Below are 26,159 nucleotides of genomic sequence, written 5' to 3'. Positions count from 1 at the left end.
GGCTTACACCTGTCACCACTGGGCTTCCGGATATTGGCTAAGGTTCTTGCCACCCCCATAGTGCATTTTTTAGGCAAGGCTCAAAAGACAAACCCACCTCCTTAGAAAACAAAAATGGAAAAAAACTAAGGGTAATGCTGCTCAACACCAGAAGTCTAAATCTCAAGATGCAAGCACTTGATACACTCCTCAGCATGGAGAACATTGACGTCTGTGCAGTAACTGAAACCTGGTTCAAGGCTCCTGAGAGCACCCCAGCGCTACCAGGCTATACCTCGTATCATGCTTTTCGGCCCCAAAACCCGGGCCGAACCACAAAGGGAGGGGGAAGTGTCCATATTCATCAAGGACACCCACACATCCAGGTTAGTAACAACACATGAAGCATCAGAGACCATACAGGTGCAACTAACCATAGGAAAAACTGCTATACAACTGGTAGCATGTTACAGACCACCCTCCCAATCTCAAGAACCCCACTCAGCCTTCCTGAAGACATTGGAGGATATGAATTGATCACAAAATACCATCATACTGGGAGACTTCAACTACCCAAACATAGATTAGGTACATTATTCTAGCCCTAATACCCTAGCCCAAAGGTTCCTGGAATTCATAAATTCAAATGCACTGGAACAACTAGTCACCTCTCCCACTAGGGGAGATAATATACTAGACCTGATCATCACAAACATGGGGACAAAATGCTCCACACCGGAAGTATACCCCTCACTAGTGAGATCTGACCACAAACTAATCACCCTGGATATACATATCCCACCTCCACCCCCAGCACAAAAGACCACAGTGAAAAACTTCTCAAAAGCAGACTTCACTCTTCTTAAGACTGAGATGGTATCCTTTAAGCCCACTGTGCCAGTGGATACCACATCCCACAATGCCGAATCCTTCACAAATGCTTTTATGGACATCTCCAAGAATGCATGGATCATGCAATCCCAAACAAATCCAAGTCCCTCTCCACCAAAGGTAAGTGTCCTGTCTAGTGGACCTCAGCCATAAACAAATTGTATAACAAAGAAGGAAGCTACTGCACGTCAGAGCAAAATCCCATGAAGGGAAGACATCTCTGATCAACATTAGCAGAAAACTACGTTCTCTCATAAAAACATCCAAGGCCAACTTTGAGAGAAAAATCGCTAAGGACACTAAAGATAACCACAAAGCCTTCTTCAGCTATGTTAGAAACCTGGGCGGAAACCCTCAGATATGCTCAGAGTTGGTTCAAAACAACAAAAAATACACTGAACCCACAGATATTGCCAACATTCTGGCTGACAGGTTCAGTGCAAATTTCTCCCTCCTTCACCCCAAAAGAAGAAATACTTATCCCAGCTGAATGTAATCTCCCTGTCATCTCAGATGTCCAAGTGAGAACCACCCTAAACAAAGCAAAAATCACAGCATCAATGGGACCTGACGGTATCCCGGGTTGCGTGTTACGTGAACTCCAAGAGGAGCTAAACCCACACATAAAAATGCTATTTAACCTTAGCCTTACTTCGGGATATGTACCTGAACACTGGCGTACAGCAACAGTGGTCCCACTCCACAAGGGGGGTGCCTCTACAGACCCTGGAAACTACCGCCCCATAAGCTTAACCAGCCTGGTCTGCAAAGCTATGGAAAGTATCATTATGGAACTCATAAACAGAGACATAGGAGACCTACAGACACTTGACCCCACCCAGTTCGGCTTTGTAAAGGGCAGATCCTGCCTTTTAAACCTGGTTGACTTTTTCGAAACAGTCACTAGAGCCATTGATGAGGGCAAAGCAGTCCATACAGCATACCTGGACTTGTCTAAGGCCTTCGACACAATAGCCCACTCAGGCATCATAGATAAGCTCAACAGCTTAAAAGTAAACCCTTATGTCACTAGATGTGTTGCAAACTGGCTAAAGGACAGAACCCATAAAGTTAAAATCACTGGAGCAATGTCAGACTCAAAGCCAGTCACAAGTGGTGTCCCACAGGGATCTGTCCTGGGACCCCTCTTGTTCGGCATTTATTTCTCAGATGTTAAAGCAAACATGGGAGGGCTGTGGCTGACAAAGTTCGCAGATGACTGCAAACTAGGCGCCATAGTCGATACACCAGCCGACACACACATCCTACAAAAAGGCCTCACAGAAATGGATAACTGGTGCCGTAGTCACGGCCTTAAAGTAAATGCCAAAAAATGTATAGTCATCCCCTTTGGGAAAAACAAAGTACCCACAAATTATCACATAGACAGCAACCCACTGAGTACGGAAAAAGTAATCAGAGACCTAGGGACCCAAGTCGACAGCGACCTCTCATTTGACACCCACGTTGCCAAAGTGTTTAGAAAAACATTCTACCTTGCACACCTCATCATGAAGGGATTCACATCCAGATCCAAGGATGTCATTGCACCCCTATATTCCTCCCTCATCAGACCCATGATTGAGTACAATGCCCCATTTGGTATGTACCTCACCCGGCATTTGCAACAGCTGGAGAGACCACAAAAGTACCTCACCAAGAGGATCAAGGGTCTCCAACATATGTCTTATTCTGCCAGACTAAAGAAACTTCAGCTCTATTCAGTAGCATACTGCCTGCTCAGAGGTTATCTCTGCCTGACGTACAAGGCCATGTCCAATCAGGATCTGATGGACATGCTCCACCTCAAAAAATCCAAATCCATCAGGACCACGAGAGCTAAAGACTTAAACCTCGGCACAAGTATGAATAGGACATGCTGGAGGGATAGATTCATAACCCAGAGGCTTCTCATGCTTTGGAACAAGATCCTAGTTCGTATTAGGCAGAGCCCCTCACTGACTCTCTTCAAGAGAAATCTTGATGAGTGGATGGGAGATCGTAAGTTTACCCCAGGGGTCACATCTGTGTCACTGCTAGACAGGGGCACAGAAACTAATTCTATTATATAAGGGGACCTTCATTGTGTCACTACTAGACAGAGGCACAGTATTCTAAATTTATTCTGTACATTTGTTGTAAAATTTCATGGGGTGGCAAAAGCCACATCACTATGGCTAGGCTTACAAATGCCCCAGGGCAGATAGCCTAGTACTATACTATGAAACTATGAAACTATGAAGTCTGACATGCAAAGCTATGGAATGCATTCTCATGGACTTAATAAACAAGGCTATAGGGAATCTTAAAACTCTGGATCCCACACAGTTTGGTTTTGTGAAGGGTAGATCATGCTTGCTCAGATTGGTAAACTTCTTTGAGTTAGTCACCAGAGCTGCGGATGAAGGCAAGGTGGTTCATACAGCCTACATTGATCTGGCCAAGGCCTTTGATACCATTCCCCACTCAGGAATCATAGAAAAACTACCTAAGCTAGGCATCAACCCCTTTATCACTAGGTGGGTTGCAAACTGGCTCACAGATAGAACCCACAGTCTGAAAGTAGCTGACTCCAAGTCAGACTGCTGACCAGTCATGAGTGGAGTTCCACAGGGATCGGTTCTGGGTCTTCTCCTGTTTGGTATCTACTTCTCAGAAGTCCAGTCCAACACAAAGGGACTCTGGCTGACAAAGTTCGCAGATGATTGCAAGTTGGGAGCTATTATTAACTCCTCAAGTGATGTTGACATCCTACAGAAAGGCATCACTGAGACCAACGACTGGTGTCAGAACCATGGCCTTAACAATGAACAATGGGCTCAATGCCAAAAAATGTGTCATCATCCCTTTTGGGAAAACCCAGTTCCCATGAACTACCACATCGATGATTGTCCACTGAACACAGAAGGCATTATAAAAGGTCTGGGAACACAGGTTGGCAGCAACCTCTCTTTTGACCACCACACTGCCACTCTGGTCAGAAAGTCCTTCTATGTGGCACATTTCATTACTAAGGGTTTTGTGTCCAGGAAGAAAGAGGTCATTGTCTCCCTCTACTCTTCCCTCATTAGGCCAGTCATCATATACAATGCCCCATTTGGCATGTACCTCACTAGACACCTGCAACAACTGGAGAAGTGCAAAAGTACCTCACAAAGAGGATCCTAGGCCTTAAACACTTGTCCTATATGGACAGACTCAAAAAACTCAAACTATTCTCTGTCTCATATCACCTACTTAGAGGTGATCTCTGCTTGACTTATAAAGCCAAGTCTGACCCAGCTCTATTAAAAATGCTACATTTAAAGAAATCCGAATCCCTCTACACCACACGCTCCAGAGACCTCAACCTCATTACCACAATCAACAGAATGTGCTGGAGTGACAGGTTCATAACCCAGAGACTGCCCATGCTATGGAATAGACTTTCCATACATGTCAAACAGAGCACCTCACTGGCCCTCTTCAAGACAAATCTTGATGAGTGGATGGGAAATAGAAAATTCATCCCTGGGATCACTTCAGTGGCTCTACTCAACAGAGGCACTGGAAACTAAGGTCAGGTGGCATAATGTCAGGGTAATCCTATGGGCTAGGCTTGTAAAGGCTCCAGGGCCATTAGTCTAGTACACACCTATGAACCTATGAACTAAGCTTAGCAGAGCTTTATGGATAAGATGTAGCTATAATGACTAATATTAACTGAATGAATGAATACACAGATAAATCAAAGAAAGTCAGCTCAGCAGATTAAAGTTTTTTGTCAATATACATTGGCACATTTTCATTTTCACTGCTGTATGCATGTTTTAGAACTGAGCACAATTATTTCATTTATTACAAAAACTATACTTTGACACATCTACTTTATGATTTTCTTATGGTTTTTCAGTGACATGTTAATCTCCATAGAACAGATGATAGAGTTTCATGCAGTGCTGAATAGCACAATTTTATTCTGTAGCTTTACTTTTCTAGGATTATGGAAATAATTGTACATATTCCCTTTGTCTTTCTGTTTCAGAGGCAAACACAGATGACTTTATTTTCTGTGGGAAAATTAATCATACTCATAGACCACGGGCTCTGAATATAACCTGGAAGAATTCCACAGGTTGCAATATCCAGATTGAAAGCAAAAATAGAAATATTATTATAAATGCTCCCCTTACAAAGGCCTGTGAAGGAGGCACAATGAAAGACAACTTGCAAAACAGCAGCAAAATCTGCATTAAGTGGCACAGAGCTAATCATTCTTTGATAGTCTGGTACGGACCCAAGCAATACAAGCATTGTCAAAATGTAACCAGAATTTTAAAGTGTAGATTTTATGTGCTGGAGAAAAGCAAAAGCCAAGGATGTGGCCAGAAACCATATATCTGCTGGGAAAATGCAATACTTAACAGGACAAACTTGACACTTGCTTGGTTTTATAAGTTCCATGGTTTTTCAAGTGACTGTGGTAAGCAATTTCCACTCTTTTAGCATGTTGTGAAATTATGTGTATCTAAAAATGCACTCAGATTATGTAGAGGAACATACATTTGTCCAGGTTATATACAATCACCTTTTTGTAATACTGCCTTCTGGGGATACGTCTGGACCCATAAAAATGTTGAATTATTGGCAATAAACTCTGTGGTAATTGTTTGTATGAGCCACAATGGTTCAAAGTACATATGTGTGAAACTACAAAGGAAAAACATTTTCTACACATTTTTCTTCTTTTAGAAGCTTACCCACCCCTGTAGTACAATGAGCTGTGCTGTTTCTACTTGGGAGTGTTTCTTGACTTGAGGATCATGGTTGCTATCACCTTTGCCCCCAAAGAGGTGACCCACATTAAAGTAGTACAGTACCAGTTCCAGTCTTTCCTAGATTTTACAAATAATGAAAACATTTACTTCTAAATAGATCTGAAAACATTTAGATTTATAGGTCTGACAATCATACTTGTAATATAGTAATCTTTTAATATTATACTGTTGTCTATTTTTTCCCCTTTTTTCTTATTTTAAACCACAGTCTTACAAGTTGCCCTCAAATGGCTAACTCATTCCATTCTGGATCCATTAGCTGGACTACCTAACCCCCTCAGGCTCTCATCACTGCCCACCACAGATGACACACTTTTCTCCAACCCCTGGCCACCACCCCCAACCCCCTGATAACATACCTGTATCCCCTGCCAGCTGTACATCTCAATTTTATATCTAGTTTTTAGAAAGAAACTGCTCATATTTTGAAGAAACGCTAACACACAGCTTCCCTGCCCACTCTATTTTTAATATTAATAAACTAAGCCATTAATGCTACAAACCATGTATGATTCCCCACTTCACCCAAGAAAGATATTACAGTACTTTGCCAATCCAGTCCTGCAGTGAGTTTATAAGTCTATATCTTTAGGCCACCCTGCTCGATATTATCCTGAATTTGTTTGATCACCACAGATCGTTCTGAAAACTTCATTGCCTTGCTCCTCTAATATTTGACAATGTAGTCTCCATGGTAAAAATAAAAATAAAAAAGTAAAATTAAAAATAAAATGAATTCACCACAGAATAATCTCATAATCTTGCACATAACTACCCACATCTGCCACAGACCCTAGGTTGCTTTTCTGGAACACAGACTACTATTAGCTTTTATAATTTTCCTGTTCTTTTTACACCTGATACAAGCTTCCATATACACACACCTTCCCCTCACTCGTAATTCTGACTTTGAGGTCCCCCTGTGAAAAAGCAAAATATCAAAACTACAATCCAAATGTGTCATAAAGAAACCATAACTCCACTGTTCAGTCGAGCCCCCGTAAAAACATACGTTATCACCTCAAGTTAGAAATGGACCACATGGGCCTCCCACTGCAATAATCAGGAATGCCAACACTCAGCTCCACTGGAAATTCTACAACTGATACACTTTATTAAATATTTGCTTATTTTTAAATCAAATCATTGTAAGACCTGAATATTTTCAGTTAATAATAAAAAATGCTATTTCCCTGTTCCATGTTTCACAAAAGGCAGATCTGGTAAAGCTTATGCAAAAGTACAAGTTGAATAAGAACACTAAAAAATGCTAGTTATTTGATATTTTACTCAACTTGTAAATAATTTTTTATCCTACATTTTTTACAGTTTTACACATTGCTATATTGGCTGACATTGTTAGGACCCAGAGTACTTACTGATAATTGACAAATTTGTTAATGATGCAACTCAAGGGTGGGGAACATTGTAAGTTGTCCAGCCCCAGGGAGTGTCATAACATCAGTTACATGCCCCTGGGTGGATGCCTCCCTATATACATGCCCCCATTTTTTTTTGAGGATCAAGTACCTCACCAAGAGGATCACTGGCCTCAAACAGATGCCCTATGCAGCTCGACTGAAGAAACTCCAGCTGTACTCGGTTGCATACTGCCTACTCAGAGGTGATCTCTGCCTGACATACAAGGCCATGTCCAACCCAGAATTGATGGACATGCTCCACCTAAAGAAAACTTTATCCCCTCAAGCCACACAGCCTAGGGATCTAAACCTCTCCACAACAATAAATAGGACGTGCTGGAGGGATAGATTCCTGTCCCAGAGACTTCCCATGCTTTGGAACAAGATTCCAATCTACATTAGGCAGAGATCCTCGCTAACACTCTTCAAAAGAAACCTTGATGAGTGGATGGGAAACAGAAAGTTTACCCCGGTGATGACTTCAGTGGCTCTGCTGGACAGAGGCACAGGGAACTAATCTAAGGGGGTGGCGAAAGCCAACACATTCTGGCTAGGCTTATAAATGCCTTCGGGCAGATAGCCTAGTACCTACATATGAACCTATGAACCTAAAAAAAAACACTTATTTTGCTATTGTATTCCTGGAAGTCATTGATAGTCCTTGCTTTTTATTCCTGGTGGCATGGTTTTCTTATTTTACATTTATTTTCTTTTAGTTTCCCTTTAGTGCCTTTAAGAGTCAAGGATGTTCCTAGGCAGCACTTACTTTCTATATTTGTGTTGACTTCCATGAGCAGTAATAAACTAAGTCAAGATCAAACAATGCATACATCTCTTGGTATTTCACAATTCTGCATGTTTAGTAAGATTGTGAGGAATATCCTGGTATTTCACAATTCAGCAAGTTTAATGAACGTTTGTGGAGAGGGATGTTTTGGCATCTCACAATTTAGAGTTTGGTGAGGTTGTGAGGAGGGGAGGAATTTTACCTTTTATGTTCTTGTTAGTGGATTTAGGTTAGTACTTCTCTTAGGTTACTTTTACTGCTTGTACTATTTCTGGGAGTTGGCTAAATAATTTAAATTAGGATGAGTGCTGTTAACACATTTTGTTCTGCCTTTATTAGAAATCCCAGATTTATCACAGAATGCATGAAAGCATTTTTTAACGCAAATGTATTTGTATATTACAAAACTTTGATTAACTCAAATTGTCTATTTATGTATGTTAAAGTTATTTAGTAAGGTAAATTGGGAGACAGACATTTATTCTTAAGAGCACCTATTAAGTGCTGCCAAGGGTACTTTACTATCAATAATTATTATTAAAAATATCCAAGTAGCATTACTCCTATGCTCTCTATTTATTTATTTACCATTTGTTTACCGGGAAGGTCCATTGGGCCAAAAATAAGCCCATTTTCAATGGAGGCCCGGGGAGAAATGCTCCTAGTACAGTTTTACAATACAAATTACAGTTTTACAATACAAGTCATCAGTTTGTAATTTATACATAGTTCGTTAATAAAAATCAAGACAGTTTGTCACTTATACATAGTTTAAAGTATGAAAACAAGGGTCTATATTAGAACATCGAAGATGCAAAACTTCAAATGTTCTAATATCGACCCCTATTCAGCAAAAGCTGAAAACATCGAGCATACAGAACAGTGAATTCTTTCCTAAAGAAAAAATTTGCTGTTCCAAAACACATACACACAACACAAGCACACCAAATAAACAACAATCCACACATATACACCTAAAATCTTACACCTAACCCTACACTAAACTATACACACACCACTAACTATCCACTTACCATAACCCAAACCATAACCCTAAGGTCCAGCACTATCGCACATTCAACTCACCAGCGCCCTAACCCTAACTCAACTACCCCGCCCTAACACTCACATTCACACAATCGTACACTTACCTGAAACGCACCCTAGCCCAAACTCACCTAACCAGTCCTAACCTTCACGTCCACACAATTGCACACATACCTAACCCGCACCCTAACCCTAACTAACCTAACCCACACTCAATCGCACACTTACCTGAACCCAACCCATAACTTTCCACCACAGCGCTGAAAATACCGAAGCAACAGAAACAGGCAACCAAATTCTTTCCCTAGGAAAAAATTTGGTTTTCTGTTGCTTCGATATTTTCAGCTTTTGCTGAATAGGGGTCGATATTAGAACATTCGAAGTTTTGAAACTTTGATGTTCTAATATTGACCTTGAAAACAACAAGTACGGATTATTCTGAGGACATAAAAAATAATGACAGTACATGAAATAGTAAAAGTATGGAGTGTGCTTTAATAGAGCATAATTAGGTAATAATTGAGAGCAGGTGTTGAGGAGGATATACCTTGCAATTCCAGTTATTTGAGGTGAGTAAGAGGCAATAGAGGAAGAAGTGAATATATATAGTGGAGATGAGTGTTAGGATGGAAGTAGGATGGCGGAGAGTAAGCATGCAGTGGATGAAGTCAGGTGGGATATGAACAGGAGCATTCCCAGTGATAAGAAAGGTATGAATGGAGCAGGTTTTTAAAGGTGGAATGGTTGTTGGTGGTTTGAATTTGAGGGGGAAAGGAATTCCCTAGTCATGCTAGGGAAAAAGATAATAGAAGTGTACCAAGGGTACATATAGGCTTGTACACTTCCAGAAGGTTTCGGTTGTTGGACCTAAGAAGTCTGTTTGGCTGATGCATTTTGAGAGTGGAGGAAAGTGCAGGACAATTTAAGGGTTTGAAGATGAGCTTATGGGGAACAGAGAGCTGAATGTAGGAAAGATAGTTAGGGAGTTACAACCAATTCAAGAGTGGAGAGCCTCGCAGTGGTGGGAGGAGGATTTGGATCCGGTAGCAAACTTAGAGATCTTATTATAGCAGGAAGCAAGCTTAGACTTTAGAGAGTATTGAAGATTGGTAAGGAGAGGGGCTCCTTTACTAGAATTGTTTTCAAGACCACTAGAAAGATTCAAAGATTCAAAGAAACTTTATTGTCATTTAGGACCACACAAGTGCAGCCTAAATGAAATTACAAATGTCAGCTCACGAGAGAGATGCAGTGCAAATAATGTAGATACAGCAGTATCAAAGAATAACATAAGAAAGAAAATAACACACCTTGCTCTGACAGCATTCTAGATTAAAGGGTGAGTGATTTTGATATAGCTGCCTTATAAAACCTATGTAACACATGTTATGTACATATCTGTGAAGTTCACTCTATTTATGGTACAACAGTAGGTGGACAAAAGTCAGAACTTACATCTTTACATCAACTGTAAATTAATTTTGACCATAGCTTATATAGTTCAGAGTTACTTCCAATATTTTGTCTGATGAACTAGAGATTATACTGAATAAATGTACACCTGCAGTGAGTCCTTCTACTTTAATTGGCTACTTTAAAATCATTTGGCAAAATAATAATAATAATTAAACAAATAATATCATGTTCCCCACCACCACCACCACCACCACCACCACCAAATCAATTACCGTACATTCTGCAGAAATTCAGATACAGCAAGCCAATAAATATAATATATAGTTATGAAAGGTAGTGATGAAGGTTGTTTTAAACTCCAATGGAAGTGAGCTACACTTGGTCTCAGACAAGCATACTCCTCATGTTCACTAATGTTTCTACAGGTGATATTATTGATTTGATACAGTAACACAAGAAGGTCAAAACAAAAAATTAAAAGTAGTTTTGTTTTGTGTCTTTCGGCTTTTCATGGTTAGGGGTCACCACAGCGGAACTCCGGTCCACTAATGATTGGTAGTTGATTTTTATGTGCCGAGTTATCAGCCCTGACGCACAACCTTCAATGAAGGTACACCCATTCGTGCATGTCTCCATGCAGAAGATGCTCTAGCTGAGAATCGAACCAGACAGCGTCTCACTGTGAGGCGACAACACTACCGCAGCACCACCACCGCGGTATTTGTTTCACAGTACATACATGTAAAACCCTATAAGCCCTTTTTATCATTACTTACTACTTTTAATTTTAACTTTTAATTAAAAAAATTAAAAGTAGTATGTAATGATAAAAAGGGCTTATAGGGTTTTACATGTATGTACTGTGAAACACAGTACTGTGTCTTTAAAAAGCAAGCTATACCATAATGCTCTGAGTCTGGTGTACCAGTTGGGTGGAATTCCTGATGAGAGATAAAACTATTAACAGCCTTTCTGCTGTGTCTCCATTTTGTGTCTTATTATAGCTGCTGTTTTATTTTATTTGTTGACTTTTGCTGATATTCTTTATACTGCAAAATGAGATGATTAACTGGGTACTCATATGTGTGCATCACAACACTTATTTTATTTACATTTTGGTTATCAGAGTACAGCACTGATCACAGCAGAACCACATGTTTGCTGAACATGGGTTATATTAAAATTAGTTGTAATAAAAATGTAACAAATAATGGAATACAAAGGTAATGCAAATTGGTCACAAAATAGGTTGTATATAAATTTTGCATCGTGTTCAGGTATGCCTTTTACAAGCAGAAAAGTGAAACGTGGCGTATCAAGAAAAAGGTAAGAAGCAGGACGGAGTCTGACCTTAGAAATTGTAGAGGAGAATATAAGTGTTTAGAGGACAAACGAGATAAGTAATGTTTAAACAGAGAATCTAGAGGGACAGAGGAATGAGGAAATGTAAATGATGAAGATGACAGCAAACAAGGAGAATGGGAAAGTATGTACATATTCACAGAAAGCAGACGCATGATGGTAGCTGATAGGGAAGTGGCATAAATGGAGTGATGTGCAAGGAAATAAATCCTTGTACAGAGTAGTGTTTATTAAGTGATATGTCTGACATGGTGTCAGAACCACAATCTTTTTTAATGAAACATCTGAAAATGACATTTTAGATTAGAAGAATGTGCCATGGTCAAATGAGTGCACTGAGCTCTGAGTTAGTTATTTTATGGAAAATAGACATTTTAACTTACAATAAAGTAATTATATGGAATATAATTAGATTTATTTAGGCCCGTTGTAGATGGCAAAAGGCCAAAGACCTAGTTCATTAGTAAATATTTAGACCAAAATATGCAAAAAAGTCTGGGCATTTTTAATTATATTAGTAAGGACTTGTGGGAGTTTCTGAACAAATTAAATGGGATTGATGTAGTACCTGAGTTAATTTTGGTAACCATTGATGTTGTCAACCTTTTTTCTGTGATCCCACATGAGGAAGGTTTAAGCTTGCTTGAACAGCAGATTAACAAAACTAACATTTTCCATCAGGATGAGGTGAATAAATTTGTGGATGTTCATTCGGATGTACTGGAACTGAGGTGGCAATTGTATTTTAATGCCTCTCAGTATAGGGTGGGAGAGTGGCCTAATGGTTAAGGTGTTTGCCTTACAAACACAAGGTGCAGGGTTCGAGTCTCACAAGGGATAATTGGTTAGGCTTAAAATGGTTCACAAGGGCAGTTAGCTTAGTACCAATCTATGAACCTATGAACATATGTGGTATTAATGGAGGTTGTATTAAAGAACAACTATATATGTTTCGAAGGGCAATATTACAAACAAATAAAAAGTGTGGCAATGGGCCCCCATATTTGCCAACCTGATTATGTCCTATTGGGAACAGAAATATTTGAAGAAAACCTCCTTTATGTCACATATTATGCATTACACTAGATTTCTGGACACTCTTTTCCTTGTTTAGAAGGGGACTGAAGAAGATTTGAATGAGTTCCTTGGGTGGATTAATGGAACTGTGCAATTTTTGAAATTCACACATAAATATGACAAGGAAAAGATTAATTACCTAGATGAGGAATTGGAAATTGATCAGTTAGATAAGAAGTTTATTACTAGAATTCATGGAAAGATGACTTTTTCCAGTTCCTATATGGATTATGGTAGCTGGCACCCGCACCATCAAAAGAAGTCTGTTGTCAAAGGTCAGCTGGTGCGGGCTGCCAGAATGGTTAGTTTGCATGATGATTTCAGGTGGAAATCGAATTCATTATATGGATATTTAGACAAAGGGGGTACCCTGAGAGTCTTTTAAATCAGGTCAGGGTTGAAGTGTTGAACAAACGTGAGCAATGTATATACAGGCCCATTATAGGCAATGGATTTTTGGGACCTAATAGAAGGGTAGATAACATAGTTAACCCTAGTTCAACCCTGATCATAACCTACAATGGTGTGGCTAGCACCATCATTGAGGTTATTAAAGCAAACTGGGAGATTTTGCAGTTTGATGGTAATATTGCACACAGGGTTGGGAAGACCCCTATGTTTGTGTTTAGAAAGGACAGATCCCTAAAGAACATATTAGATGGAAGGAAAAAGGATGGAAAAATTAATAGAAAAATTGGTAATTACAGGTGTAATATTTGTACATATTGTTCCTTTATACTTGAGACAAAGGAAATGTTCGGAGTTAATGAGAAGATTATTAACATCCATGGGCACTACAATTGTAACAGCTGTAATGTCATTTACATGGATAAATGTGAAAATTGTCCTATATTTTAAATAGGTAAAACATCTAGGAAATTCAAAGTTAGGATTGGTGAGTACCTTGGTGACATTAGGCATTGTAGAATCACCAGTGCCCTGTGCAGGCATGTACAAGAACATCAGGGCCATCAATTTAAATTTTTGGTCGTTCAACAATTGATCAAAGATGAGCATGGATGTATATTGGATGTTCATTCGGATGTAGTGGAACTGAGGTGGCAATTGTATTTTAATGCCTCTCAGTATTCCGGCATCAATGAAATGATAAGTATATCCAGTATTTTGAAAATGGACCACATTTTAGGCTAACTATACTAATTTTGTTACTGTGCAGAATTTAATGTTGATATATATTTTTTATACAGTTTTAAGATTGTTTTAATGTTATTTTTAACAAGGAAATTTAAGTCTGTACATGAAACTTGGCTATGGTATTTAATTGTAACAGTGTTGAAGGGGTTTTTATTACCAATGTGTTTTTTTGTTTGCTTTTAATTGATTCTCATTAAAGTTCTGATTGATTAATTAGGGAGGGTATATAAAAGGCTGGGTGTTGTGTGCACATTGTTCTGATGAAGTCTCTTTAGTGGAGAGGAAAGCTCTCAACTCGAATAAAGTGGTTGTCTCATTTGGATTTGTTTTTCTTCCTGCTGGCTCTTAGATTCATTGTTTTTTCCTACCTTTGTGGTTTTATTAAGTGATATGTCTGACAGGGTGTCAGAACCATGATCTTTTTTAATGAAACATCTGAAAATGACATTTTAGATTAGAAGAATGTGCCATAGTCAAATGAGTGCACTGAGCTCTGAGTTAGTTATTTTATGGAAAAATAGACATTTTAACTTACAATAAAGTAATTATATGGAATATCATCCTTTAACCTCAAATAACCAATTTTTTACTGGAACTTCAACTTTGCAAACCAATTTGCCTGATCATCATGGAGGTAGAGAGTTGCACATTTTTGAACTGCAGACCAAATGGATAAGAAATAAAGAAATCCAGGTATGAGCAAAGAAGTAAAAGTAATTTGCAGTTTGTTTTATTTTTTGAGGCATGGAGAATTACATATACATTAGTAATAAGTAAGATCAATGAACACTTTGTGCAAAAAATAAATAAATAAGATGTTATTCAGAAAATGTTTGATTGACAATTTTGTGTTTGATCAAACTTAAGATGGAAAAGTTAGAATTAGAATTCTGATTAAGATGTCTGATTACAAATAATGCTATGGCTACAAATACATTTAATTTTTAAAAAGGTGATAGATTGCGAGAGGGGTCACACACTAAAGAGACAAAATCCTAATAGAAATACTGTAAATGATATTTGTGAGGTAAAATGCAAAGAAATGGCAAATTCAGTAAAAAAATGATACTGACCAATCTAAGTATGTAGATTAAAAGTAGAGTGAATTCAAGCAACACAAATGCATTAGATATAACCACTTGAATGCTTACTCAGAACAGTGCACTGCACATAGCAGAAATGTAACAAGATGGGGTACTTTGCTGTCATTTGTAAAACAGAGTTAGATAAAGAAATATCTGCTGAGAATAAAAATGGAAAAAAAAACTTTCCCATGATCAGTGACTGCTATACCAAATACTGAATCAGACTGGCAAGGCAAACTCCTAATTTAAGGATCGTGTGTAAGTTTTAAGACTGATATAGGATGGGACTTTCTACATTTAGATCAAAGCATGTAACTTCAATCAACTTGTGCATGGCTCATTGAACATCAGCATTAGTGGCTCTGTAAAACATCAGATAAAACCGAGAATGAGAGAGAGGGAGCGAGAGACCATTCAAAGGACAACAATGGAATTCTGTTGTTAAATGCTCAACTTCTTTGTCTTTCTTCTCCCTGTTTACTGTCCCTTCTATGAGTAAACAATAATACAGCATTTAAAATATTTTAAATTGAGTGTTTCTCTCCACTAGAACAGTACCTTACTCTACTGTGGTGATTTCACTTTCAAAAGACTTTTGCCCTACCCTTGCTGCAGTCTCCAATTCACTGATGTCATCAAGGCCACTGAATACAAGTAGTTTTCTGGCCATTTCCCTCCCCAAACTGACATCATCACTACCATCCTAAAAACCCACCCATGCTGTGACATCACAGCTCCCTGGTCCTTCCCCTACCCATACAGAAAGTAAAGGCTAGAACAAGGAAACAGTACACGAATCAAGTTTCCTGCTTTGAGCTGTCAATCACAGCAGGTAAAAGCTCAAATTACCCTTAGCACTTTGACAGCTATGGAAGTTAGGTGTGAAGGGGATGGAAGATGAGTCAAATTAGTACCATTCAGGATTCACAAAAGACTGCAGTTTAGCTATTCTAAAAAGAAGCAGCAGTAGGCAGCACTTTGAAAGTCTGTTATGTGTTATTTGCACTGTTTGTGTTTTAAGTAGTCACTGAATAGCATGAAATGTTACTTAAAATTGACTGAAAGACAGCAGTGTATGCATGTAAAATCAACGCAGTCACAGGACCTTCAGGAAGAAGAAAGCCTGCATGATGTAATGTTTTACAGACAAGTGCTGTACTGTAGGATACCTACAGGCAGAGTAAAAAAATCTGAATTATTTCAAGATGCCAGACCCCATGTGCTCAGACTGAGAAATTACATACATAAACATTTAAAAAAACTGTAAATACTCCCAGAGTGGGGTTAAGGTGTAGGAAACACCAAACCATGATGAAATAAACATGTTTTTTGAGTCTGTGGGTTACAGTTCTCCTTTAAGTAAAGGCTGGCAATAACCCCCAAGTATGTACTCAACCTAAATAGGGAGGCCCTGAGTAAACTCCAAGACTGGATTAAACCTAAATAGAGAGAAAATTAAGAATTAAACAATTACAACTTAGTCATTATGCAGTTTGAAGTACATAAATAAATAATGTGAGATCATTTTTATTGAACGGGATGACAGGTAATATACTATTAAAAAGTTAAAGGAAGAGTGTCAAAATTCCCTGCAGCTCTTATTGTTTTAATTAAGCTGGTAGGTCAGGTGATCCTATTGTTTACATTCAGGCAGCTTTTAGTGTGATGGCTCAAGTTTCAGTACATTGGGAAGGGTAATTTAACACTTCAGGAAATGTTAACAGTTTCCTCTGTGTGCTCTTTTATTTACAGCCCCATGGGGATAGTAAAACCTTACAGTATCACTTCACTTTGAAATTTAGAGAAGTGCTTATATGAGCTACTGTTTTTTTTTTCCACTTTGGAGGCAGACACAAATGTGATTTTTTTTTTTTTAAATATTTTCTGCAACACAGTTGTTTGGGTGTATACCTAATGGAAAAAAGATGTAGTGCATTTTACTGGTCGCTGATATGCTTTTTACATAATGTCCCCTTCGGTTTATTGCTGCAGGGTCTTACTGTTGTATGTTATATGAGAAAAGGGCACCACAATTATGTCCTTAGATGAGCAGTACATGATGCATTGCTGTTAAAAAGTGGACTGTTACATTATTAGAAGCACTCAGCAACTAAGTCAGTTTTCAATAGTAGGCATGTGGAAAAGACAAACTATTGTTCCACATTGCTAAAGTATTATCCTTGTTCCTGATGTACAAACAGTGCTTCTGAGAGGTCACCTGTAAAACCATTCAGCATGGGTACCACCCAAAAAGAATTTTAGTGAGCTTATTCAAGAATACTTTAGGTGAATTTAGTTCACAGCTCTAAAATCTGAACTATCCTAAAGCTGTTTTAACATAAATAGACACCGTATTTTTCTCTTTTCTGCTTATTTATGCAACTTACCACAGCGCATTACAAATCATATGCAACCTAAATTCTCACTGTTCCATCACTACAAAGTGTCTGAGATTGGATGAAATGCATTCCTCATCTCTAACAAACACTACACCTAAAGTTAACAGGGTTTACAATAGACTTATAAAAGGCTGTTTTATAATCCTGACTCATGTTATTTAAAAACAAAATACCAAACATAAATGATGGATACCTGCAAGCTGTTGAAAAGTAATATAAAAAAAATGTGAAATAAGAACCTGACAAATAAAAACAAACAACAGTAATGCACCTTGCCAGTCCTGCTGCTCTTCATGTAGGGACTGTTCCTCCCACAGTCCTACTACTTGAATAAGCCCACTCTGAACTCACACAACATTGTACCAAGTGAATTACAGAGTTTATAGCAATAAGTAATTATATGGTTGCCCCAAAAAACTATACAGCCTTAGAAGAGGGTGGTTAGTCTCTATGTCAATGTTCTTTAGGATTAGTTATTTGTACTGCTCAAGCATTAACTCCTTGACATTCTTTGTCTGTATGACTAACTCCTCTGTTACTCAAATGATTCTATAAAGGTTGTCTTAGATATTGTGGGTGGCTATGCCTCACAAATCACCCTAATATAAATATCCTCCGGGGTTGCACCATTTGTGGGGAAGGGAACCAAGTTACAAGAGCCTACTATGCTGCCTCTGCCATTTGTTGCTTAAAGTAACCATTGCTGTCACTGTTTCTGTTTTCTGTTTTTTTTTTCAGGTACTGATTGTCATGTATGAATGCAAGATTTTTTCAGAGATGCAAAGGAACTCCTCATGTAGGACAATGTGGATAAAATGAGAATATTATTTGGTCAGGTGACTGCAAGAGATAGTTGGTATAGGCTACTAGTGGACTTTGGTCAGGTAGCTAACATTACCATATTAGTATATAGCCAACACATCTGGAAGCTGAAAATGTCTCAAATGACGATGTCCTAATAGGCTGGCAGCCCTATCAGACCTAAAAAGCATAACTGAAATCCAAAGAGAATGAAAATGGGGGTTAGCAGTGGACTTACAACTGGCTGATTATGGGAGTTCAGCCTTGTGCAAACAAAAGGTTCATCGGTATATAATAGGCTAATGACCACCAGGGTCATTATAAGCCTAGTCATGCAACCCAGCCCAATTGTATCCTTATGTATCATGGACATTTATTAGGACAGGTATGTTAGTTGGGAAGTGTTTAGAGGTTATGTGGAGGCTATGTTAGTTTGGGCATTACTGACTGTCTCTGTATATCAGAGATATCGGGCCAGACCCTATTTACTGTCAACTAGCGGTGATATATAATCAAGTACTGGTCCATTTCTATGTTAGCATCAATGACTATATAGAAAGATTCAGCTGTATTTCTTTAGATGATCCTATGATCTTCAAGTGGAATAAAGCATATACAGAGCAGACATGAATCAGAATGGTCGAACATGGAAATCTGTGATATATAAATCATGGTCACAGTCAAAGAAAACTGGTACAACAGACCCGGTGCACAAAGTACACAGTGCTGGTGGTAATGATGAGGCAGATATAATGACACTGGACAATACTTAATGTTTTACTGACACTAAAGTTAAACTGCAACTAACATATTTTAACTAAACAATAACCCCAAAGTCTGTTTGTTTCCTGATGATCCCTTCAATGTAACATTTCTAGCGGGCATGTCTGGTAAAACATATTTGAAAGGAGTAATATCCTGGCATCAAGTGTAATGTGGGACTCTGAAATGCTACCCAGTATTATCTCACCAAAAACAGTGAAGTACATTCTGCATAGTATACAATATGAACAAGAATACTGATCATGTTGAGCCTCCACCACTAAACCAAAAAGATATCAAGTCATTGAGATTTGTTTTAGTATATTATTTATTACCAATATGCAGGGATATACACATAAGCAGGCAAAAATGTCCAATGGGATAAGGATCATTAGCATAAAGAATAGCTGTGTAAAATCTTGCCATAACTATAGATGTCCTTCTCTTCCATGTTGCAGTATTCTTAGTGTGGGATTCTCCACCTCAGGTTACCTGAACGTTGGTTCCTATACAAAAGCTTAAGCCTGCTTGCTGCAGGTGAGTGGGACATCACATGTAGGGCCATAAACCAGAGACCTTAAATGTGACCTCTGCATGCACAGACCTCAGAACTTATCTGCTCAGTTGGACAGTTGAGTAGAAAGAGCACAATGATGTCCACAAGAAGTGTGAAGTGCCACTTGCTGGCTAGTTTGACCTCAGTCTAGGTGGTGCTCCAGGGCACCCTGTAGATGGGTCAATAGGAATGAAGGGGGGCAGGTGGGAGGGAAGGAATACTGCAACATGGAAGAGAAGGACATCTATGGTTATGATAAGATTTTGCTCAACTATTCCAGGTCCTTTTATTCCTATGTTTCAGTATTCTTAGTGTGGGAGAGTTCCATAGCTTAGGAAGGAGGAAGGGATGAGGTAGAGGTATTTGATTCCAGAAAGCCCTGCAGGATTACCCTAGCAAATCCTGCCCTGGCTCTGGAGACATGGTCCAGTTTGTAGTGTCTGGTAATGGTATGTATAGTGGACCAGGTGGCTGACTTCAGAATGGCAGCTGTGTCCAGGCATTTGAGGAAGGCTTTGGAGGATGCCACAGCTGTGGTAGAGTGAGCTCTTATCCTCTGAAGTAGGTCCTTGCCATGGTGGGAGTAGCAGAAGCAGATAGATTTTCTGATTCAGCAGGAGATGGTTTGTTTGGAGACTGCCTTGCCCAGGGCCCTGGGGTGGAAGGATACAAATAGTTGGTTGGATTTTCTGATTGATTTAATTTTGTCTAAAAAAGCCTTGGTTGCACATGAATGTCCAGGAAATGGAGTATCCCCTCATTGTCATTAGTGGGAGAGGGGAAGAAGGTGGGCAGGTGAATGGACTGGTTTAAGGACACTTCGTTGACCACCTTTGGCATGAAAGAAGGGTTGGTGCGCAGGTTCACCCTATCCTTGTGGAAGATAGTGTAGGGTGGGCAGGCCATGAGACCTTGTAACTCTTATACCCTTCTAGCAGAGGTAAGGGCCACCAGCAGAACAGTCTTCCATGTGCACATTTGGAATGTTGCAGAACTGGATGTCTCGAAAGGAGGCAGTGTGTTTTTCTAGCATAAAATTTAAGTCCCAAGGGGGTGGGATGGGTTTCTTGGTGGTCTGATGTGCAAGACCCTTTTCAGGAATAATTTAACATCTAGCCTGGCTAGTAGAGGGGGTTCTAGGGGTAATCAGGCAGAAATTGTAGAAAGATGGACTTTCACTGAGGAGTATGAAAGGCCAGCCTTGAGAAGTTCACACACATAGGTAAGGACTAGAGGGGTATCCACTTGAAGGGGATCCCTGTGCCTCTGAAGACACCACTTGGAGTATCTTTCCCATTTTGACATGTGGGATCTCCTTGTAGTAGGTTTCCTGGCTTCCTCCAGGACTGAAAGCACATCCTCAGAATAGTGGTGCCTGAAGGGAATTAAAAGTCTATCACCCAGAGTGTTAGAGATAATGTCTGCGGGTGAGGATGAATGAGTGTTCCCTTCTGTTGTGTGAGTAGGTCCACCATGTGGGATAACTTATGGTGATTTCCCTTGGTGATTGAAAGTAGTAGGGGGAACCATTGCTGTCTTGGCCAATAGGGAGTCACTAACAAGATTTTTGTTTGTACTTCCTGATCTTCAGGAGGACCTTTTGTATGAGAGGGAAGGGTGGAAATGCATATAGAAACTGCCCCTTCCATGAAATGTTGAAGGCGTCCATCCTCCAGGTAAGTGGAGAGTGGCCCTGGTGCAGAATTTCTTCAATTGTCTCTTCTGGATAGAGGCAAACAAATCTACCTGAGGTGTGTCCCACCGGTGGACAATGTCTAGAAACATTTCCCTATTCAGCATCCACTCGTGTTGTAGAGAGGATGATCTGCTGAGAACATTCACTTGTTTCTTGTCCTTGGAAGGTATGTATGTTGCTAGCAGGGATAAGTTGTTTTGGGAGGCAAGGTCCCACATTTGGATTGTTATCTTGCAAAGGAGGTAAGACTTGGTCCCTCCTTTTTTGTTGAGGTACCACATGACTCTGGTATTGTCTGTGAAGATTTGAAGAGGACCTGGATGCAGGATTTGGAGAAAAGCTTTCAGGGCCAAAAGGACTACTGTCATTTCCCTCACACTGATATGTTTCTTTTGGAGGGTAGGTTGCTAGGTCTCCTGTACCATGAAGCCCTTCATGGTTGCCACCCAGCCTAGATATGATGCATCTGTATGCATGTACTGAGTAGGGGTGGATGGAAAAAGTGCAAGGCCTGGGTTCATTTGCATTTGTTGTATCCACCACCTTAGTTCTGCTTTGTGGCAGGGCAAGAGTGGAATCTGAAACTCTAGAGGGTGTGCGTGTTGGGACCACACATTCTTCATACCACTGCAGTTTTCTCATATGCATCCTGACCAAAAGTAGCATAGGGATGGTGGCTGCCATTAGACCCAGAACTTGTAGGACTTTCTGTTGGACATGTATCAGGTCTTGGAAGTGGGTAGAGAGGGAGCAAATGTTGTCCTAAGGGAGGAATGCCCACATTAGGTCTGTTCTGATTTTGCAACCCAGAAAGATTTTGTCCTGCTGAGGGGTTAGGGATGATTTTGGGATGTTGAGTGTGAACCCCACGCCTTGTAACAGGGAGATAGTGAACTGTAGGTAGTTTTGTAGGGTGTCCTCTCTTTCTACCAGAATGAGGATGTCATCTAGGTAGGGGTAAATTTGAATGCCTTGGTTCGCAAAAGGTTATTGTTGGGGCCAGGCATTTTGTGAATACCATGGATGCAGTAGATAAAGCAAAGGACAAAGCTGTAAATTGAAAGTGAGAACGGGGCCAGTAAAACTCAAATATTTTCTGTGAGAGAGTTTTATGGGGATATGGAGGTAGGCTTCCTTTAGATCGAGTGTGGCCATAAAGGCCTGGGCTGGCAATAGTGGTAGAAGGGTTTGTAGGGATAGCATTCTGAATGACTGAACTTTTGGAAAGAGGTTTAGAAAAGGACAGATCCAGAATTGGCCTCCAGGGGCCGTATTTTTGGGGACAAGAAATAATCTTGAGTAAAAGCTTTTTCCTTCTTGTCCTGGAGGGACAGATTCTATAGTTCCATGGTTCTGAAGATCCTGTAGGATCTGGGGAATAAGGTGTAGTTAGTTTTTTGGGGGGAAATAGAATGCCCATTGTAAGGGGCTTTTCTTTCCAAGAGAGGAAACATCCCTCTTGTACTATTGCCAGCACCCAATGGTCTGTAGTGATGGTTCTCCAAAGGGGAAGGCAGTGGGAAAGGTGGGCTGACAAGGGTAGGTGGGCAAGGCAGTCATGCATTGTTGGAGCCATTTCTGTCATGAAAAGGCTATCTTTGAGTAGGTTGAGACGTGGCTGGTCTGTTAGTGGTCTGCCTCCTGGCTCCTTTTCTATGCCTGGAAGAGGGTGGAGTAGCAGAGGAGGGGGTCCTCCTGACAAAGTTAGTCTTAGCAGGGTAATTTATGTAATATTTGGGAATGGGAGACACCAGCAGGTGCTTAAAGTCTTGAAGCTCTTTACTTTTTTCCTGTAGATTTTTAAAGAGGTCCGCAGACTGCTTGCCAAACAGGAGGTTGTGGTCCAGAGGGGCATCAAGGATTTTTGACATGAAGTCCTCTACTAGGGGTTGAAGGCATAGCCATGAGTATTAGTATAGGACTGATGCAGAAGCAGTGGACCTTACAGAGGCCTCTGCTGCATCATAAATCCATCTAATAGAATGTCTGGCCACTTGAGAAGTCAGGGACAGTTTTGATGCTACCTCTGTTTTGCTAGGGTAGTCAGGCATGGATGACAGGAGGGTAGAAGCTTGGGAAACTAGGTCCAAAGCATATTTTATCATATGGGTTTGCTAATTGATAGCTTTAAAGACTAGGGTGGAGGAGATATAAACCTTCTTTCCTATCCTATCCATGTACTTACTGTCTTTGTCAGTAGGTAAAACAGATGAGGAGGGTAATCAGTCTTGACTGCTTGTCAGGGGATACAGCAATCACTGCTGGGTCTGCCAGGGGTGGTTTTACCAGGAATTTTTGGTCATCCGGTACTTTATAAAAATGGTCAGGTCTCTTAGGAGCCGGTGGTTGTGAATCTGGGTTTTTTAATGCTGAAGAGAATGCATCAAGGTAGGCAGGAATAACTGGTGGAATGGCTGAAGGGGAGGGGGATTCCACTTGAAGTAACTCAAAGTATCTCTTTTAAGTTTGTCATTTGGGAAGCGTCCCATTTAAAGTATTCTTTCATCTTTGTGATTGTCTCCCCAAAGGTGATACCTATGGTGGAGAGTCCTCTTCTATGGATTCTTCATCAGGGGAATAGTATTCTAGTGGAGAGGCAATTTGAGATGAATAAGTAATGGACTCATCAGAAGATGAGTAGTAAACCTCCTGTTCTCCTTCCTGGGAAGTGGGAAGGTGGATGGAGGAAGCTGAGGTAGGCCTAGGGCTGAGAACAGCAATGGTAGAGGGTGAAGAGGCCATGGGCCTAAGGGCCATGAAGGCCTGCATCAAGGAGTTGGTGAAAGATGTATTTATTTATTTATTTAATTTATTTAATTTACATTTGTTGACCAGGAGTGTCCGACTGGGTGCAAGCTCTTTTCAGTGAATGCCCGGGGAGAAAAGCTCCAAGATGTACATAAAAAGTATTACAATAGCAATTGAGACATTCAGCATTGGAATAAACAAGAAATATTAGGATGCTACAATTATCAAGGCAGTAATTATCAAATTATTATAAGATTACCACTCCATGGAGGGGGGTGGTGTTTAGTTTTTTGCTTCCTTTTTAAAGGAGTAGTCCTAGAAGAAGGACTAGATTCAGGGACTTGGATGGGAGCTGGGGCTTCAGGTAGTGGCATCCCAGTCGATCGTCCAGCAGTGGCTGGTTCCCCCTTGATGTTGTTATGGACTGATGTCTGAGCTGCCTCTGTGGATGTGCCAGCTGCTACTTCTGAAGCGGCTTCCTCGAGGGGAGTCGACAAAGTGACTGCTCTAATGGACGTCCCTCAATCCCCAAATCGGAAGCTGACGGGACGTCTGAGGGCGGAGTGGCAGAAGTACTAGGCCTTGACACCTTGGCCTTTTTTTTGTGGTGGTTCTGCTGGGGTGGCCGACTCTGGATTCACCCTGAGTGCTAACTTTTTAAGCCTCTGATTTTCTAGGTACAAATTAAGGGCAGCCAGATGGCTTCTGAGCATCTTCGGCACAAAAAATTGACAAATAGGGCAAGGGGTATGGTCGTGTTTTTGGCCTAGGCAATATAGGCAATGGTTGTACATGTCCTTATGTGGAATATGACACCCGCATCAGCTTTTACCCTTCTTAGCGGACATCAGCTAATGGGGGTGAACAGCAAGTCAAGTTCAAGCAAGCAAAACAAAGCAAAATCCCCAACAGGGTACTTAGCTTTTAGATGTCTTGAAAGTAGAGGAGTGAAACAATCAATGTGATGATCAACTGCAGCTGAAAAGTTCTGAGGTCTGTGAGTGCAGACATCACATTTAAGGTCCTTGGTTTATGGTCCTACGTATGACATCCCATGCACCTGCAGCAACCAGGTTTAAGCTTTTGTATAGGAGCCAACGTTCGGGTCACCTGAGGTGGAGAATCCCACACTAAGAATACTGCAACATAGGACTAGAATGACATCTATCATTACTGTACTTAGATAATGGGCTATCTGTTAAAACTGTTTTGTATTTTTTAATAGCATATGCATTATGTCCTTCCTTGATCATTGTTGCAGTATCACTAACAGTTTGGGGTATCCTGCTAATGATAGCTGCACACTTTCAGCCAGCATACCTTCCTGTCATGCCATATGTCCAGTGTATGACTTCAGGAAAAAAGTGCTAGAGGGGGTACAGGCACAAAATACATCTGAACTTTGTTGCCTCCAACCCAAACATGGAACTTGTTTCAACTTTAGTCTGTCACACATGTGAGACATGTTATTTCTATTGTCTTGGGGCTTCCTTTATTTCTTCTATTTATGAGAAGAATATTTTGTTTATGTCATTGGAGAGAGGAAAATGTGACTGCAGTAGGCAAATTCCATGGAAGGAGAAGTTTTGTTTTGTCTTGGAGCTACCCATAATTATAAAGATGGTTCTTTGTCTCACTCATTTATCTCTAACACCTTAAACAGTAGGTTGTTATCTTTAAGAATTATTTAGAAAATCAGAGAGTTAAGCAGTTGACACAGGGCATGATGGTTTTAGACATCCCACCCTTGACAACAATTAATTTTAAAAAGTCCAGCCATGAAACTTTTGCTGCTGTATGGTCATCTCATATGTCTTTGCTGGGTCTCTTAAGTTCTTGGATCCCCCTGGTTCCTTTGATGTTCCCCTCTTCCTCAACCTTGTTTGAGGCTGACATGGAACAACCTTCTCAGATGTCCTTTCGGATGGACAAGACATCCAATTTGGAAGAGAAGACCTCAGCTTTAATCCCTTTATACTTCAATAGGTCTCCTTTAAATATCTAGATGAAACACTGTACAAGTTTTAGTACTTTAATATTTCATGATAACTTAAGCTTTCACATCCACAGATGCCCCTGGTATATTTCTATACTACTCTTTACAATTATGCATGCTAGTTTTCTTATAAGGATTCCATATCATTATGCTATACTCTATTT

The 26,159-nt window shown here is 40.0% G+C and overlaps 1 protein-coding gene across 1 annotated transcript in view; it reads left to right on the top strand.

Moving 5' to 3' along the window:
• The window catches only part of LOC122808532, a 1,295,413-nt gene that overhangs the window by 609,012 nt on the left and 660,242 nt on the right, over window positions 1-26,159 (top strand). The window contains exon 3 of the mRNA XM_044079486.1: window positions 4,895-5,332. Within this exon, the coding sequence (XP_043935421.1) occupies window positions 4,895-5,332 (438 nt within the window). The remainder of the gene's footprint in view (window positions 1-4,894; window positions 5,333-26,159) is intronic.

The sequence above is a fragment of the Protopterus annectens genome, chromosome 8.part0 (assembly GCF_019279795.1).
Source record: "Protopterus annectens isolate FY-2018-M chromosome 8.part0, PAN1.0, whole genome shotgun sequence".
Lineage (NCBI taxonomy): Eukaryota > Metazoa > Chordata > Ceratodontiformes > Protopteridae > Protopterus > Protopterus annectens.
The sequence above is the reverse complement of the archived record's forward strand: the minus strand, read 5'-3'. Positions and strand labels throughout refer to the sequence as shown.